At 39.7% G+C, this 16,000-nt stretch overlaps 1 protein-coding gene across 1 annotated transcript; it reads right to left on the bottom strand.

Annotated features, from left to right (window-relative positions):
• Nucleotides 1-2,339: 2,339 nt before the first annotated feature.
• FAM133B (family with sequence similarity 133 member B) lies at nt 2,340-15,484 on the bottom strand. Its single transcript, XM_063412339.1, has 11 exons — nt 15,290-15,484; nt 11,597-11,694; nt 10,820-10,898; nt 8,676-8,750; nt 8,479-8,511; nt 8,011-8,079; nt 7,323-7,418; nt 6,115-6,162; nt 4,394-4,489; nt 4,069-4,113; nt 2,340-2,567 (listed from the first exon to the last, which is right to left on the bottom strand). The coding sequence occupies exons 1-11, from the start codon at nt 15,311-15,313 to the stop codon at nt 2,481-2,483; spliced, it is 750 nt and encodes a 249-aa protein (XP_063268409.1). The 5' UTR covers nt 15,314-15,484; the 3' UTR covers nt 2,340-2,480.
• Between the last annotated feature and the right edge of the window lie 516 nt (nt 15,485-16,000).

The raw sequence follows: 16,000 nt of genomic DNA, 5'->3' as shown, positions 1-16,000 counted from the left end.
CATTCAGAAAAACTGCAGTCGTAAAAAATAACTGCATTTCAAATTTCTAAAAATGTTTGCGTGAAAAACGAGGTAGAAGTTAAATACCACATACAATAGTGTTTGTTCATCTGCTTGTTCATATTATACCGCTCTTATTTCGACATTGCTCTTATTTTAGTTTGTCCCTCTGCTTGGAACATGGGTGTAGGTGCCACCCAAAACCCTCCTCACGGTCTTAGGACTCGGCATGGGCCCCTGGGGAAAGCTGGAGGGCAGAGAACACCTGCACGTGTCCTTCAGGAACAAGGGCTGGCAAGCGCAGCCTCAGGGATTTGTTAACGCCCTGCGAAGGGAAGCAGCTCCCCTGGGTACTGAGGAGCTTGGCTGGGAACTGACCAAGCCCATCAGCCCCTGAAGCGGCTTCACCCCTTTCCCAAGCACGACAGCAGCCCTGGAAGCCTACAGCTGAGCAGAAAAGAGTTAAGTCACACAATTAAAATGACATACACCAGCTTAGGTATTTGGAAGACTGGGTCTCATTTCCATTTTTATTTCTTTCTGTGGCAGGTGGTTGTGTAAAAGTCAAATAAGGTATCACACAGGACAGAGCATTTATGCCATGGTTCACTACAGGTTCTTTACCAAAACTGCAACACCGCAACTTAAAAAGAAAACAACCCCAACAAAACGAAACACAAACCCCAATCAAACCCCTCTGTTCACTGCGTATCACCTTTATTTTAACCTCACTGACAAGAGTGTCTAGAATTGGTAACATCAAGCCCAAGAGTACAAAACACTTGATGAAAATTTTACTATTGTTTAGATGCACATTGCTGCAACTCAAGGGTTGTATTGTCCCAAGAACTTGAAGACAGTTTCTCTGTACAATGTAAATACGAAATCATCTTTCTCCCACAGATTTTAGTTATGGTTTGCAGACTAATAATCAATGTCTTAAAAGTCCTGAAATTCTTGGCAACACAATATTGAAACATCCGTATGCAATAGAGGTAAGTTCTAAGTTAGCACCTGTGCAATGGAAAAAAGGGGTGGATCAAAAATACAGTCTATATTTGACTACCTGGGATGCATGGGCATTTGTTAAAGGTTAACAGAAGGCCCAGCAATCAGTATTTCAATGAAAGATGTAGTGAGAATTTCATGTAAACTAAACTCAAATGGTTGCTCATGTTTTCTTGTGGGCACATTTAATTTAAAAAAGCTTTTTGAAAGTTATCTAAAGCAACTAAACTAAAGTAAAACAGCTTTATGACTTAGGTCAACATTCTGTAGCCCTCAAGTACAAAAATATAAATACAAACTGTTTAAACAGTATCTTTAATGAGATTCTGGCAGTAGTTTTTTTATCTAACAAGACACGTCACATAACAGATCTGCCACTGAACTTGCTTAGAGTAAAATCAGCTTCAATATGAAGCTGTTAAGGTATCAAAACTCTGCTTTTTACATGCTAAATAACTTCAGCAAGTGCGCACTTAAACACAGCAATGAACATAACTATAACTAAATATACATGAAGATCTGCATGTGAAATGTAATTCATAGAACTGGCTACAACAAATGATTACCTGCATTTTGTTAATTTAAAAATGGTACAAATCATGCAAAACAATTCTAAAGATAATGCAAAGGAAGCTACCAGTGTTTGCAAGAAGTTTTCAATTAAACCAAAATTACATTAAATGAAAGACGCGTATTTACTAGCAAAGGTCTAGCACTATTTCCAAAAAGCAGAGGTAAAATCTTCAGTTTTGACTGTCAGTTATACTGCAAAATGTCATTGCTCTTGCTTAATGCAGAAGCACATGCTTGGAAGCTCAAAACTGCTCATTCAGGAAAGTCTGCTGGCAACAGCTCTAGCTTCCCAGGAATGCAGAGATGCATGGATTAGAAGTAGCAGAGATTTGCAAGAATCAAAGGCAAAGGCACCCTGTTCAGGTAGCCAAAATGCTAGCATTCCCTTTCTCATAAGCATGGAGACGATAATGGGGCAGATGATACACATTCTACAAAGGCAGCCTTCTAAACGTTACCATTAATTTTCCATTAGCAGACACCAGCTTGTAGTAGTTTATGCATAATATTAACCTGCAAAATAAACTTGGGATTTAATTTGTCCTGATTTACAAATAAAGACTATTACTAATGCTTTAAAAGACTATTTTTACTATCTAAAAAGTTTAACTCTTATTTTCCAATATTTTACACCTCAGCTGGCCTACCATCTCTTATTGTCTCAAACATCTAACACTGCTTACTGGAATTTTATAAAAGTTGTACCTCATGTATTAAGCAGCAGGCAATAACAATGGTCTTTCCCAGCATAGCTGCATCTGGCTGGCTACTGAAAGATTAGGAATATTTCTAAAACACAGGAAAACTCATGCAGTTTGGTAAAATTTGCTGTCATTTCACAGTTTAAGTTTCCTTTAGTCATTGCACTTCTGTTGATAGTCTCAGGTTGTTTTAAAATATTATTCTGAATCTGAATTTGAACCAGCAGCCTTCTTTTTCTTCTTTTTACCATGTTTCTTGTGCTTCTTTCTCTTTTTTGTTTTATCCTAAAAAAAAAAAAAAGGAAGTTATTGTATAATACAATTGCCATCTATTACATTCTGCTCATGCAAAATGAGAACACAGAAAGGATATCTTTTGAAAGACATTTCAAGAGAGATTTCTACAAAAGCCTATTGAGAAATCACCAAAAGCAATTCGCATTACTATGAGCAGCCTTCAATTTAAATTTATCTTCACCATGATACAGCTATTTCACACCTCTCATCACTGTCGCTATTACATTTCTTAATCTTTTAAATTATTTCCAGAACATTATAGATTACTGAGAAAGTAATAAGGAAGTGCTTTGACCTGTAGTCACATTTGGGAATAACTAAGATGTTTACAGATTTTAAAGTAAGTGCTTAAATTCACTGTGTAAAATTAAATAGCTCAACTGCACTTGGACAGACTATCACTTGTACCTTGTTTAAAATAAAACAATTATGATCGTAACTGTAAATATAAATACACTCAAATTAACCCTACTGACTTCAGTCCTGAAAGTAGTGTGCTGATCACTGTAATACAGAAGCTAAGAAATGCAGTATTGGTTTTTTGCAAGCACAATTTGAAATTCTCAAGTAGTGTGGCATTACATAAATGAAACAATCAGTTAAAGCTTTGTTTGATCCACACTCCTTACACCTACAAATCTTTTACATAAAAGACCATAAGCAATCACTAGAAATGTTATGGCAAATGGTTCATATGAGTCTGAAAAAACAAACAAGTTCCATGGAAAAATGTGTACTGAGTATCACTGATCCTCCTGTGCCTGTATGTTCAGGTGACTAATGGGGACCTTCCCTTTGCCCTACCTCATGTGGCCAGCTCAGATGCCTGATAAGGAACGCTGCTGCTGACAGGGGAGACAGATACAAAGACATCTCAAGGGGGCATTTAGGGTCCCAAACCCACTATATTCCTAACTGAGGAACCTCAGGTACACGTGCTAAATCTGGATTCCACATAAGTCACTGCTGAACCTTCCTCTCACTTCTACCAACAGATACAAATAAAAAAATATTGAGAAAAGTAACAGGTTGCTGGCAGCTTTTTATTTGGTTGGGAGAGGAGTTATAATGGCATAGATGTTGCAACAATTATGTCCTAAGGCCCTTTCCATGGTGGTAGAAAAGGCTTACCAAGAAATTACACACAATGCTAATGAAGGAACAGCCCTGATGTCTGTCTGCATTGCAAACTGCTCCCTGCTTGATACCACACAGGTATTAGTAGTTCTAGGGCATTGATACAGAATAAAATATATTCTACAGTAAGTGTTAAAGTTGTATAAATCTCCCATCATATATAGGTAAAAGAGTGACAAATTCTTCTTTAATTCAACAGCTGAAAAAGTGACTTCAGCAAGCAAATAGAGAAACTGTTAATTTAGACTACTGCTATGAAACATTTGTGTTAGTGAAAAACGTGAAACTGGAAATTAACCAAGTACAGAGTATTTATATCCTTAACTACAGTATGAGTAAGAGGGATACTTGCTGTTTTCTCTTTTTCCTCATTGCTTTTCTTCTTTTTCGCTTGCACCTAAAGAAAATTAAACCAAATGTAGTATCAATAAGAAGCTGATTTTCAAGAAAATTGATTAAAAACTACTTGTAAGTGATAGAAGCAAGACTAAACTATCCTTAGAAGTTTATTTTAAATGGAAAAATACCAACAACTTTGAGTACACTGCACTCCTCAATTCACCTGTACAGTACAGAACAGTTTTAAAGTGTATTCAATCTAAGCTAGTTCATTTATTCACTCATGAATCAGTAAGCTACAAGCACTGTAACATCTGAAACTGAGGGTTCACACTGACCTCCTCTGTTTGATCCGATTCAGATACAGATTCTGATGATAAAGGTCCATCACCACGATCTGCTTTCTTCCTTTTCCTGTGGTGATTTTTACCTTCCTACACAAAATAATACATTTGTGAGTAAAGTTGGACCTTTCACATTTTATAAAACTTCTGCTTAAAATTTAAGATTGAAATATCACTTCTAAGTTGTGAAATATTTTAAAATATTATTGACATTAAACTAATTCCATCATCATCATCAAATTACCCTACCAAGCCATTAAAAACAACGTTTGTGAAAATAATAATTTTCTGTATATTTCTTTTTCTTGTTACAAAGATACAGCACCTGTCTAACAGTGAGAGGAATGATAACAGTCTTCTCATTTAAAATAATAATTCATGGAGTGAGCATTTGAAAATAAAACATTTCACCACTTTTAAGTAACTAATAACTGAAGATGTCTCAATATATACATACAAACACTGTAGCTTTGTTCATGAAAGGAAAAGCTCCCTCTGTATTCGTGTTGAACCATGACAAGCTGTCCCTGCAGCTGTACTTCCAACACATCGTATTTCATTCCAGTGCATTTAAAAGAAAGGTTTTTTAAAAAATTCTGATGCTGTGTGAGATTGTTCTGATGAGATACTTCTCTGCCCCCTGCACTTCCTTTGCTCTGGACAAGGCAATGTGCTCCTAAGAATGAAGGTACTTTCTCTCACTCAGTTTCTAAGACCAGAAACTTCCCAAAAGGACTCATGACAAGTAAACAGGATGCAGCTCATCTGAGCCATGGGGGATCTGCAGGCAGGGGAAGAAAGACCTCAGTCCCTAAGTGCCCTTTGCTTTCAGGAGATGTGTGAAAGCAGGGCTACAATAAGGGACCATGGTAAATACTTGGTCTTCAAAGAGACGCCTTCAGAAGGATGAGATGGGAAATGGACACTGTAAAATAGAAGCAGGAGCAAGGGGGGTGAAATCAGTAGGTTTGCCTTATGCAATGGAGAATTTGTACATTGAAATCAATACTATTGACCACAGCAGGAGAGGCCAACCTGCTAAGAAGGAAAGGTCCCTGGAGAGAAGGACAAGGGTGGACTCTTGAAAGCGTTTTTAGTTTATCCACAGTGTACAAATAACTAAAACTGAAGTCAATTTGATTGTTTACATTAAAGATAATGGATGAGTGTACAAAATGGTGTGGTGGTGGGAAGGAGAGAGGATTTTCATGCTTAGAGAAATGACAGAATAAGGTCATTTTTCTTAAGCTAATACATTTTTCTCTGGAATTCTTCAAAGCTGTCATAAGCACAGTACCTGTAATTATGACTACATTTAGATAAAGACATCCTCTGCTTATGTTTCTTAATTTATAACAACAAGTCAATAACCTGCCAAGTATGCCACTGAAAATACCATCACACACATTTTTATCTCAATGTGACAGCTAAAGGTAAACTGCAAAACAGTAAGGATGCAGCTGATCTACTACAGCAGATTAGATACAGTTTTAATTTACGTTTGTAACAAGAACAGATCCAGTGGTTTTCACTAACAATAATTACTTAACCAGGAGCTGAATCCAACTAAACATCTACTTCAAATTGAGTGCACTGAACACCTTCTGACTGTGTGGGTTTGAACAGAAAATTTCCACAATCAATATTAAAAAAAGAAATATCCATTATGCATGCAACACGCAGTTCTGATCGAAGGATTTCAAGAATAAAAATACCTTCTCTTTTTCACAGTCTTCCTTTGACCTCTTCTTTCTTGTGCTATCCTAAACAGAAAGGAAAACAAATCACAAGTAAATAATTTCATGACAAAGGAAAAAATTCTCCAAAGCAGTCTGACCAATAGTCTTTTAATGTCTGTTGCAGGTAATTCTTCAAGATTGTCCCTTCTACCTTGCAGTTGACAAGAATAATAGAAAAAGCTGTAATTTCGATGCAGCTGCTGATCTCCTGATCCAGCAGCGTGAGAAAGTTTGTATGGAATCCTCACAGGACACTCAGCCTCTGGGAAGGACACCAGCTATCACTGCTGTAACCACATACAACATGGAACAGTTGGGAGGCTTTTTTCTTTATCCATGTCCATCTCTGTGGATCAGACCAGGTTAAGCAGGTATTTTCCCAGAGTTTTCTGCAGTAAGGGTATCTCTGGGTCCCTTTATGTAAGGGAGTTTTTAACCTCCAATTAGCACAAATTCATAGGAATCTGCAAACAGTCATTCATTACAATTTATATCCCACCAAATTAGGTATTCCAGTGAAAGCCTGGGATAAAGTCTACACAGAGAATCCTAAAGACTCACTTTATTCGTATTTAAGCAAGAAATACAATAGCTATACACTGTAAGACAAAGAAATGCTAACATAACAAGCTGTCTCATGTTATCTCCATTTTTTTGTTCATTCAGTAAGCCCCAATATCTACATTGCTATACTTCAGACAAGGAAGAAGACAACTTCAATTTAATATGCATTTGGGAAAGGTTCAGTTGTCCAACAAGAAACTACTTAGATATTTAGAAAGGCAATGTTCTGGCCACTGCTATCCTGCAATACCTGCATTTTCAGGTACGATATTCAATTAGATTGTATATTCAAAAGACATTTTAAGTGTTAATGTAGTATCAAATGCTTTTGAACAGCACAAAAGCTGCCTATGTCTGGATTCAGAAGAATGACTACAAATTGTTGGAATAAAGCATGTTCATTCTCTAAAGATCCAACTACTTCCACCAGGCATGTGGCCAGTGGAGGCAGATTCCACACTGCACGTGGAAGATAAAAGTGCATCTCAGGCTCTGCGAGAATACATGGCTTTAAATGTGGAAGATAAAACCCCATATTAATATGTTATAGTCCGTAATCTTTATGGTTTTGTAACACTGACCAAGAAAACTTGCCAAGAGCAACACATCTGCATATTTACCTTGCTGTCTGACTCAGATTCTGAAGTTGTGCTTGCTGAAGATTTCCGTGAGGAGCGATACTTCTTCTTCCTTCTTTTCTTCCCTTGCTTTTTATCCTATCCACAAATATGGTAGAAAAAGAAGGAAAACCACAAACTTGAATTTATCCTCACTAGAATTAAGGATTTACAAATGTAAAGAAAAAGGAAACATCAAATTCCTACATGTTAAAATGTTCTCCCGAGGAATAAAGTACACTACAATTGATTCTTTTAGTGAAGGACCTTCATAGCTCTTCTGCATTGAAAAAATGCAAACTGGTGAAAAATCCAGCTTCTCTAGATTCTGTTTATAATTTAGATATGTGCTGTAGAATCTGATTATCTGTAACAAAGATTTTTGCTAGAAAGTAAATGGTATTTTTGCATTTTTATGATTAGATAGGGGATTCTATTAGAAAAGCAATTCAGTGTTAAAATGGATCCAGTTTACAAGCCAGGACACCAAAATCTGTAGTGTTCATACAGAAACTATTGAGTAGATATATATGTCTAAAATTCACGACTTTATTATATATACCAAAGGCATAAAAACTAAATGGTTTTATCCAAACCAGCCCCTCATAATATTCTAAAATATATTATCAAAATCTCTGTTAAAGAAACCTCATGAACAAAACATGACAGATTCCAGTGAGTTAGCTCTTACCTCATCTTCTGAATCAGATGAACTGCTGGAAGAATCAGAGCTTGATGAAGAAGAGGAAGATGAAGACAACTTGACCAAACACAACAAAAAGTGAAGCTTGTGAGATGCAGCATTTTGTCTGGCAAATACTCAAAAGCCCATCCAAACACTCCCTTTAAAATGTCTTCCTTTTCAAAGAATAAGCAATACAATTTTACTTCTGAGAAGCTGGTCTTACATAGATTTTTCCTAAATAAACTTCTAAGCCATTTCTAACCTTTTTCTTTTAATAATATCTATTTCATGCTCTCTTCCTCCCTTCAATTTTCCTTGTACCAAATGTATGCAAAGCCTTTCTAAATAAAAGTTAGTTAATTTAACATCTAAAACCAAAATCACAGCTATACTTTCTCTTTCCAAGAGAACTGAAATGACAAACAGGAACAACCCCAAAGCAAAAAAACTCAGAAAACTGAAAATTTTGCTCACCCTATTAGATTTCTTCTTTTCCTTTTTCTTTTTCTTAAAAATAGAATAAAACAAACATTATTTTAGCATCATTTTCTTTTGGCATGCATTTAGGTCTATAAACTTTGATCTTGGCTTTTAAAATGTATTCACAAAATTCTGTGTTGGCAGGACTGATGATAAATCCAGTTCCAAACATACAACTGGAAACAACTTACCTCTTTCTTTTTGGAGGAACTCTCATTTCCACCCAGTAATTTCTCCCTGTGTTTTTCCAGTTCTTTCCTCCAATTCTGACAACAGAACCAAACAGAAACAGTGATAGAAGGGTGATTTCTGAACAGTTTTTTTAAGCTCTCCTCTATCTGACATTATAATTTTAACAAAACCCACAGAAAATAAACAACATATAATGTTAACCAAAGCCATAATACACTTGATTTTACAGAAGATTATTATTCAGCAAAATACAGTGTTAGTCCACACTTAATGTTCAAGTTATTTGGCTTTCAGAATTGCCATTTTTCTTGAAGGTCATCCATTATGGTATTTTTGCTTTTGTGTCACAGTGTTCTTGCTAGAGCACTTTAGAAAACCAGGGTACCCTACCAGAAAAGCTCTGATTTTGTCTTAGTTTTAAAAATCGCCTGAAACAAAACTTCAAGACAACTTCTCCTGGCCCTTCTTCAATGTATGGGTGTCCCTAGTGTGTATTCTGGGCCTTGTTGGTGTCAGCAGTAATTATGTCAACTTACTATAGACATCTTCATAGAAATGCTCTTATCCTGTTTGCCCAAGCACACCAAATGAATGAATAAAAACCTCCTCTCACTCCTCCTTTTCAATTCCCCACCTGGTCTCCAGGTTTACCTAAAATGTCCCCTTAAAGAGCTCTGAAACATCCAATCTGCCCCCATGAGACTCAAAGGCTGCCAGGTTCAGTCTGCACTGTCAGACACACCATGTGCTCCCTTCTTTATTTTTCTGATCCTCACAAGGAAGCTGGATTGGCAAAACAACGGTGACCCACGTGTTGTGCTGAGGGGACAGAAACAGCAGGAATCAAGTAACCTGTGCAGTGCAGGATGATGCACAGACCCCCACAGCAGCACTGTCAGCTGAACAGAGCTGCTGAAGGAACGTGGCAGGTAAGGCAGGATGCAGTGCTGTGTATGATGTGCTTCCATGGACCAAGGCAGCATCTCTGGATTGTGTACTTTGATATTCCAGGTACCCTGAGCTACCTGAGGAGCCTCTCACAAGAGCCTGTGCTTCATTATTTTAAAGATTGTGGTAGTGTTATGTTTTCAACAGAAATGTCTGACAACTGTCAGTAAAATAGGGGAGACAGCACCTCATTCAGAGGCTTGTGATCTTTTCAGGCATTCAGAGAGCCTGAAATTTGTTCTTAGGAGCTTCAGGAATAACTCATGGCCATTTCACGATTGTCTGCATCCCTTTCCACCCAGCTACCATACTGAAAGGTTGGTAGCTTCTGTGTGTGCCAATTTCACTTATTTCACATTAAGAGAAGATAAAATCAGGAAAGGAATAGGATAGAATACTAAACCAAACCCACCAAGCTAAAACTCAGAGTGCAGAGCAACTGCTCCTCTCAGCACCCCATGGCCCTCCACATCCTGGTACAACTTCTTAGGCAAAAAGGTACAGCAAGAGTACTGTGGGTACTATCCCCTTTCAATAACAGAGAAATATAATCTACTTCAACCAGAAACTTACTCACAATGATGAAGACTACTGAAGCTTATCTCAAAATACCAGGACCCAAGAAGGAACAGAAATAGTTAAATTCACTGTATACTAATTTTGCCCTTGTATACAACAGGAGTTACATGTGAAACTTTCTAATACTGGGCTGATCTTCAGTAGGTACAGAACACAAACATCAAAACAGCTGCATTTATATCACAGCATGTGTTGTAATCAGTTTAGGATGAGAGAAAAACAAATGCTTCTATCTAAGTGAAAGCCATTCTTTGGGCCTTCTCCCATAATAATATTGCATGTATGTTCCTTGCCAAAGACATCTGTTTCCCGTAATGCACTTTTTTTTCACTGTACTTTGATTCTGTGACCTTCAACAAGTGAGTATTAGCACTACAGACTTTGTTTTATCATACCTGAAAATGCACTGTTTAATTTATTGATGTAAGCACATGCATTTGTATAAATACATTTACATTTATGACAAGGTCAAGTTTTGTTCACCAGCAATTAAACAGTTACTCCTTAAAAGCTGGAGTGAAGTAAAATATTATGGCTACTTGATACTGTAAATGATAACAGAAGTAGCACATTAGATAAAAAGAATCATGTATTAAAAGCTAGTAACATTACCAACCTCATTCATCTTTTCTTCAAATTCAGCCAAAGCCCTGGATCCTTTCTTTTTCTTTTCTAGTTGCTCTTTCACTTCCTCCCTGTATGAGAAGAATGATAATCACAATTTTTACAATTAAAAATACCTTCTTCAATGTCTAACTTTTCTATAGAGTTTTTTTTTTTTGAAGTTTAGCCTTGGTTGAACTTCCAAGAGAAGAAGAATGAAAGCATCTTAGATGTTACACATATGGTAACCTAACCCTAATAACTTAAGTACGGTCATTAAATCCCTCCAAAAGATCTAAAGCTAACTTTGCAATTAGGTAAATTGTTCTCTAATGTCTCATGAGGGCAGGCAAAGGGATTGAACATAAAGTAAGTTGTTGATAGTATCTCAAAGTGATGGTTTTGTTGGGGAGGGTAAACTGGATTCGAAGAATATACCAGCAAAATGGTTCTTTTACATTGTTAACAAATTGTTTACAAATTAAATATATGTACAAGGTTTAGGTATTACAATTTGAGAAAGAGGTAAAATGATATTCTCCTCTTCTGAGAAACTGTTACCAAAAAAAAATAGAAAAATGAGAAACATAAATTTCAAAATTATATTCTGGTTTTTTTAAAGAGAAGATTGAATACATGTTTAGAAACATGTATTGGCCAGAGACAAGAAATCTTTCAAAATCTATTACTGGATATTCTGGGGAGGAGGGAGGCACCAGTGACATTTTAGTAAGAGGGAACAAATCTTTTACTTAAAAGGTCACAAGGGTAGACAGGCAGTGCCACTTACCATGTTGGTCTTGGCCTGTTCAGGTAGTCTTGTATTGTTGGTCCTGAATTTGGGGCAGGACCTCGTGCCCTGGCCATAGCTATGGGGTTCATATAAGCCTTGAATATGAAACAATGAAAAGAAATACCAAATTCATCAGTTACACTGCGATACCAAAATGTCTTGTTTGTTCTTCACAGAAACTTTTTATCACTCCCTGAAAAATAATTCTGACTTTTTTCTAAGAATATAAAATATTCAGCTAAACTGAGTTGATTCAGTGTGGCAGAAAGACTGGTAAGTGCTTTCAGCTTGGAGTTATGCTGTGGCAGAAGGAACTGATCCACAAAAAGACCATGTTCCTTACTACAATTCCCTTCCTTAAGTAATGATTTTGTAAACTAAGAACAGTATCGTGATTTCTGATATATTCTTCTTTGGGATACAGAAAATGCAATTAAATTTCAGCTCTCACTCTCTGGGACAACTGATCCTATGCCTTTAAATTCCTGTTCAAAATTGCTGACAGGAGTCACTAAATTCTGCATGAAATTTCTTGCACCAAAACAAGCAAGCAGTGCTACTTTGCTACAATTACACATGTATCAAAATTCTATGACTTAGGGCTATTTTAAGGAGGAAAAAACCCACACAAAACCCTAGCATAAGTAATCCCAATGTTATGGATATTCCATCTTTCAAACCTATGCATCCCCTTTGTTATAAAGGATTAAATCAAAATTTAGAATTCATAATTCATCTCATCAGTTAATGGAAAAACTCCTCCATAATTTTATGTCAACAATATTTTGTTTGTGTGAAAAGGAGGTACATATATCCCCTTGTTTCATTCATTTTTATCACTATGTTACCCCAACACTTCACTTCTGCAGAATATAACACACACTGTTCTTACTGTTCAGTTTGGAGAGAAAAAGATCCAATAGCCAAAAAAATGACTTGCTTTGGTTGCCTAATCTGAGACAATTTTTAAAGAGTACATTTTGTATATCCAAAGCAAAGATTTGACCATCTGTGTAGCTCTCACATGTCCAACACTGCTTTTTATCAGGCATTCAGAAACCACCATGCACAGTAAGTGAGCATTTGTGAAAGCTGTCAGAAGCAGCAGCTGCTGCCTCCCCTGCAGAGGCAGTGACCACAGCAATGCTGAGTTTCTGGACTGCAGGCAGGCTGCTGCCTTCAGCTCTAGGGGATACATTTGGTCCTGGAAGAGGCACTCCAGGTTCTGCCTGGGATGAGGCATCTGGCTGGAATAAAGCACTGCCCACACAAGCCTGGCTCAGATTCACCTGCTGGACCACTCTGAAGCAAGCCAAGGACTCCTTCAAGTGGAGCATTTTTTGACTGAAGTTGACTTTGCAACTCTAAGGGGACATTTGCTGCCGTTTCTTGGGGCTTTGCTTTGTTGCTTTACTTCACACAAAAAGGCTAACTAGCATGGGCAAATAAACACAGAGGTGTGCCAATTGAAACAAGCAGCAGATGGATGTATGCACTCAAGTAGTTACAACACTTAGAAAGGCATTCACATGACAAATCTAAAGCTGAATAAAACTTCTGTAATTGAATTCAGCTTTAAGTGGAAAAGGAGCTCCTTTAGGAATGCAGGACAGCACTATCTGAACACGGTTTTCAATAAAGAAAAGTAATTTCAATGTATTAGATCCACTAGAAACTTGGTTTAGTACAGTGAGCACATCAACCTTTGGTTACCATTCAAAGAATTTGTATCTGAAAACTCTTTCTTATGCAATTATTTTCAAAAAAATTCAAGGTCTCTTGCTGCTCTTAAATAAAAATCAGCTACTTTCCTACCTGAGCTAACAAGTAATGAACACCTCACCACTTCCCAACTAAACTCTCTACTTGCAGAAGAAGCTACAGCTGTCAAATACTGATTTTCTACTTGCTCAAACTGCCCCTGGATAGCTGCCCAGGAAGCTCCATCTCTTCAGTGGCTTTCTTTAACTTTACCACAGCAAGTACTTAATGGCTGTGTACTGCTCTGTATTCCAAGATCAGGAAATTTATGTCTTAAGACATGCTCTTATTATTTCAACCAGGTTTGTTTATGAAGAATTACTTTACCAATAAACATTTCTGAAAAGTATTTACACTACTTTGTCAAACTGCATGTCACTAGCCAGAAGGAGCATGGAAATGCACCCTCAATAAAGAGAGTGATTGTCTGCATGTTCATTTTCTTTTTTCTGCAGTTTGCTCAAGCAGGTATTAACCAAGGTGTTCACTGCATAGCTTTCTTGCTCATGAGAAGTGTAAGGCACCGTCTGTCAGGCAGGGTTCTCTGGGCAAGCAGTACTATTACTGCCTTGCACGTACCCTGTAAATGTGCAAAAAGCATGTTTATTTTCCATCTCTAAAAAGTCAAAAAACTATGGTTTATTTAAGAAGGGGCATGGCAGAGAATAACAGCGGGAATCTCTATGATAAGGAACAAAAGGTCCTATATTATAACTTGTCTGTAGTATGTATTATACCATGATGGCATAATAAACCTTATATAGGAACATAAAGATTTGCTGGCATTGGTAGGTATATCCCTGCTGTCCCATTAAAAGAGAATTAAGAGTAAATAAATACACACCTGAAAACCTTACAGGACATTCCAATCACAGACCCAGTCTAGGAGCCTAATACACTGTCAACTCTTTCTTAGTAGACTCCATTTTTTTGATAGGTCAATAAAGCAACCAAAGAGACTTTGCCATCTATCTATACAATATCTGAGTCCTTCATGTCTATTACTTTACTATTCCACCAAGGTTTGCAAAGATGTGAATGCATCTGCGTACGAACTCACAGCATATACAAGAAAGGAACAGAGAAAGGGAAAAAATTAAAAGTATTATGATTTGTGTTTAGTCATAAAATTCAGCAGCAAACTTACAATGTTTAAGTGATTGCAAACAGAAGGTGAAAGGCTAACTGGTATAAAAACACTTAAAGAAAAACAGGAGGAAGGATGAATGTGTTTCAGTTATGTATGAACTCGGGCTCTGCAGGTTTTTTTGCCTCACATTTTTTGCCTGCTGAGCGCTGGCTCCCGAGGCAGCAGAGTGCTGCGGAGACATCAATCTCAGATCTCTCAGGTACAGCTGAACGCCAAGTTTAAGGAAATGCGGCTTAGCTAGGATCAGAGCTACTTCAGCGACTGCTGCAACTCCCACTGGGCTGATTTTATTTTTGTACGACCAGGCCAGCATCTTAATCACCGTCCCTCGACAGCTCGCAGAGCAGGCATCAGTCCCGACGCTGCCGGATTTGACAAGGCGATCGGAGGTTCCGCAGGGAGCCTCGAGCACGTGCCGAGGGAGGGACAGCCCACCCCACGGGGCTCCGGCAGATCCCGGGGCGCCCCGGGCCGGGCGGGCCCGGCCCGCCTTTGTCGCCCGCCGGCGGGGCCCCAGCGCGGCCGGACCCCAGTCCCGGTGCCGCGTACCCGGCCGGCCCCCGGCAGCCTCCGGCCCGCCGCGGGCTGCCCCGGCACCGGGCCGCTCTCGTCCCCCGCGGCGGCCCCTTCTGCCCCTCCCGGCGATCGGGGAGCCGCGGCGGCCGGACGGGCCCGCCCGGGCCGAGGCAGCGCCCGGCTCCCCACGGCCTCCGCGCCGGGGCCCGCCCGGCGGTGCCGCGGCTGCGCCCGAGCCCAGCCGGGCTGCCCGCGTTACTCACCACACGGTTATCCCGCTTCCCCATGGCGCCGCCGTGACCCCGCGCCGCCGCCCGCCGCCGCCTCGGCCCAGCCCAGGGCCCTTCCCCGCGCCCGGGAAGCCGCGGCCCCTGTGGGCCCCGAGCGGCCGCGGAGCTGCGGAGCGGCGATGGCGGAGCCGCACAGCGCCGCCTGCTGGGGCCGCGCCCCTCCGCGCCGGGCCGGGCCTCGCTGCCAGCGCCCGCCCCGCTCCGCCCAGAGCCGCCCGGCCGGGCCGCGGCCGCAGCGCCGGCACCGGGCGGGAGGGAGTGGAGAGCAGGGCGGGGCAGGGAGTTTTACTGCAGGGAGCCGCGTGGGGCGGTGGCAGCGGCGGGGAAACACAGAATCACAAAACGGGACAGGTTGGAAGGGGCCACAGCGGGTCGTCTGGTCCAACCTCCCTCATTAAGCAGGGTCATCTTAGAGCACATGACAGAGTATTGTGTCCAGACGGTTCTTAGATATCTCCAGTGAGGGAGGCTCCACACCCTCTGGACAGTCTGTTCCAGTGCGCGGTCACCTGCACAGTAAAGTTCTTTCTCATATTCAGGAGAAACTTGCTGTGCATCAGTTTCTGCCCGTTGCCCCGTGTCCTATTGCTTGGCACCACTGAGAAGAGCCTGGATTCATCCTCTTGGCAACCCTGTTTGACATTTATACACAGGAATGAGTTCCCCTCTCAGTCTCCTCTTGAG

The sequence above is a fragment of the Prinia subflava genome, chromosome 1 (genome assembly GCF_021018805.1).
Source record: "Prinia subflava isolate CZ2003 ecotype Zambia chromosome 1, Cam_Psub_1.2, whole genome shotgun sequence".
Lineage (NCBI taxonomy): Eukaryota > Metazoa > Chordata > Aves > Passeriformes > Cisticolidae > Prinia > Prinia subflava.
The sequence above is the reverse complement of the archived record's forward strand: the minus strand, read 5'-3'. Positions and strand labels throughout refer to the sequence as shown.

Coding starts and splice junctions, on each gene's coding strand:
- FAM133B (XM_063412339.1), bottom strand. CDS start 15,313: ATGGGGAAGCGGGATAACCGTGTG. Junction 8,751..10,819: donor TTGAAGAAAAGATGAATGAG/GTTGGTAATGTT, acceptor TTCTGTTGTCAG/AATTGGAGGAAAGAACTGGA. Junction 4,114..4,393: donor AATCGGATCAAACAGAGGAG/GTCAGTGTGAAC, acceptor AATTTTCTTTAG/GTGCAAGCGAAAAAGAAGAA.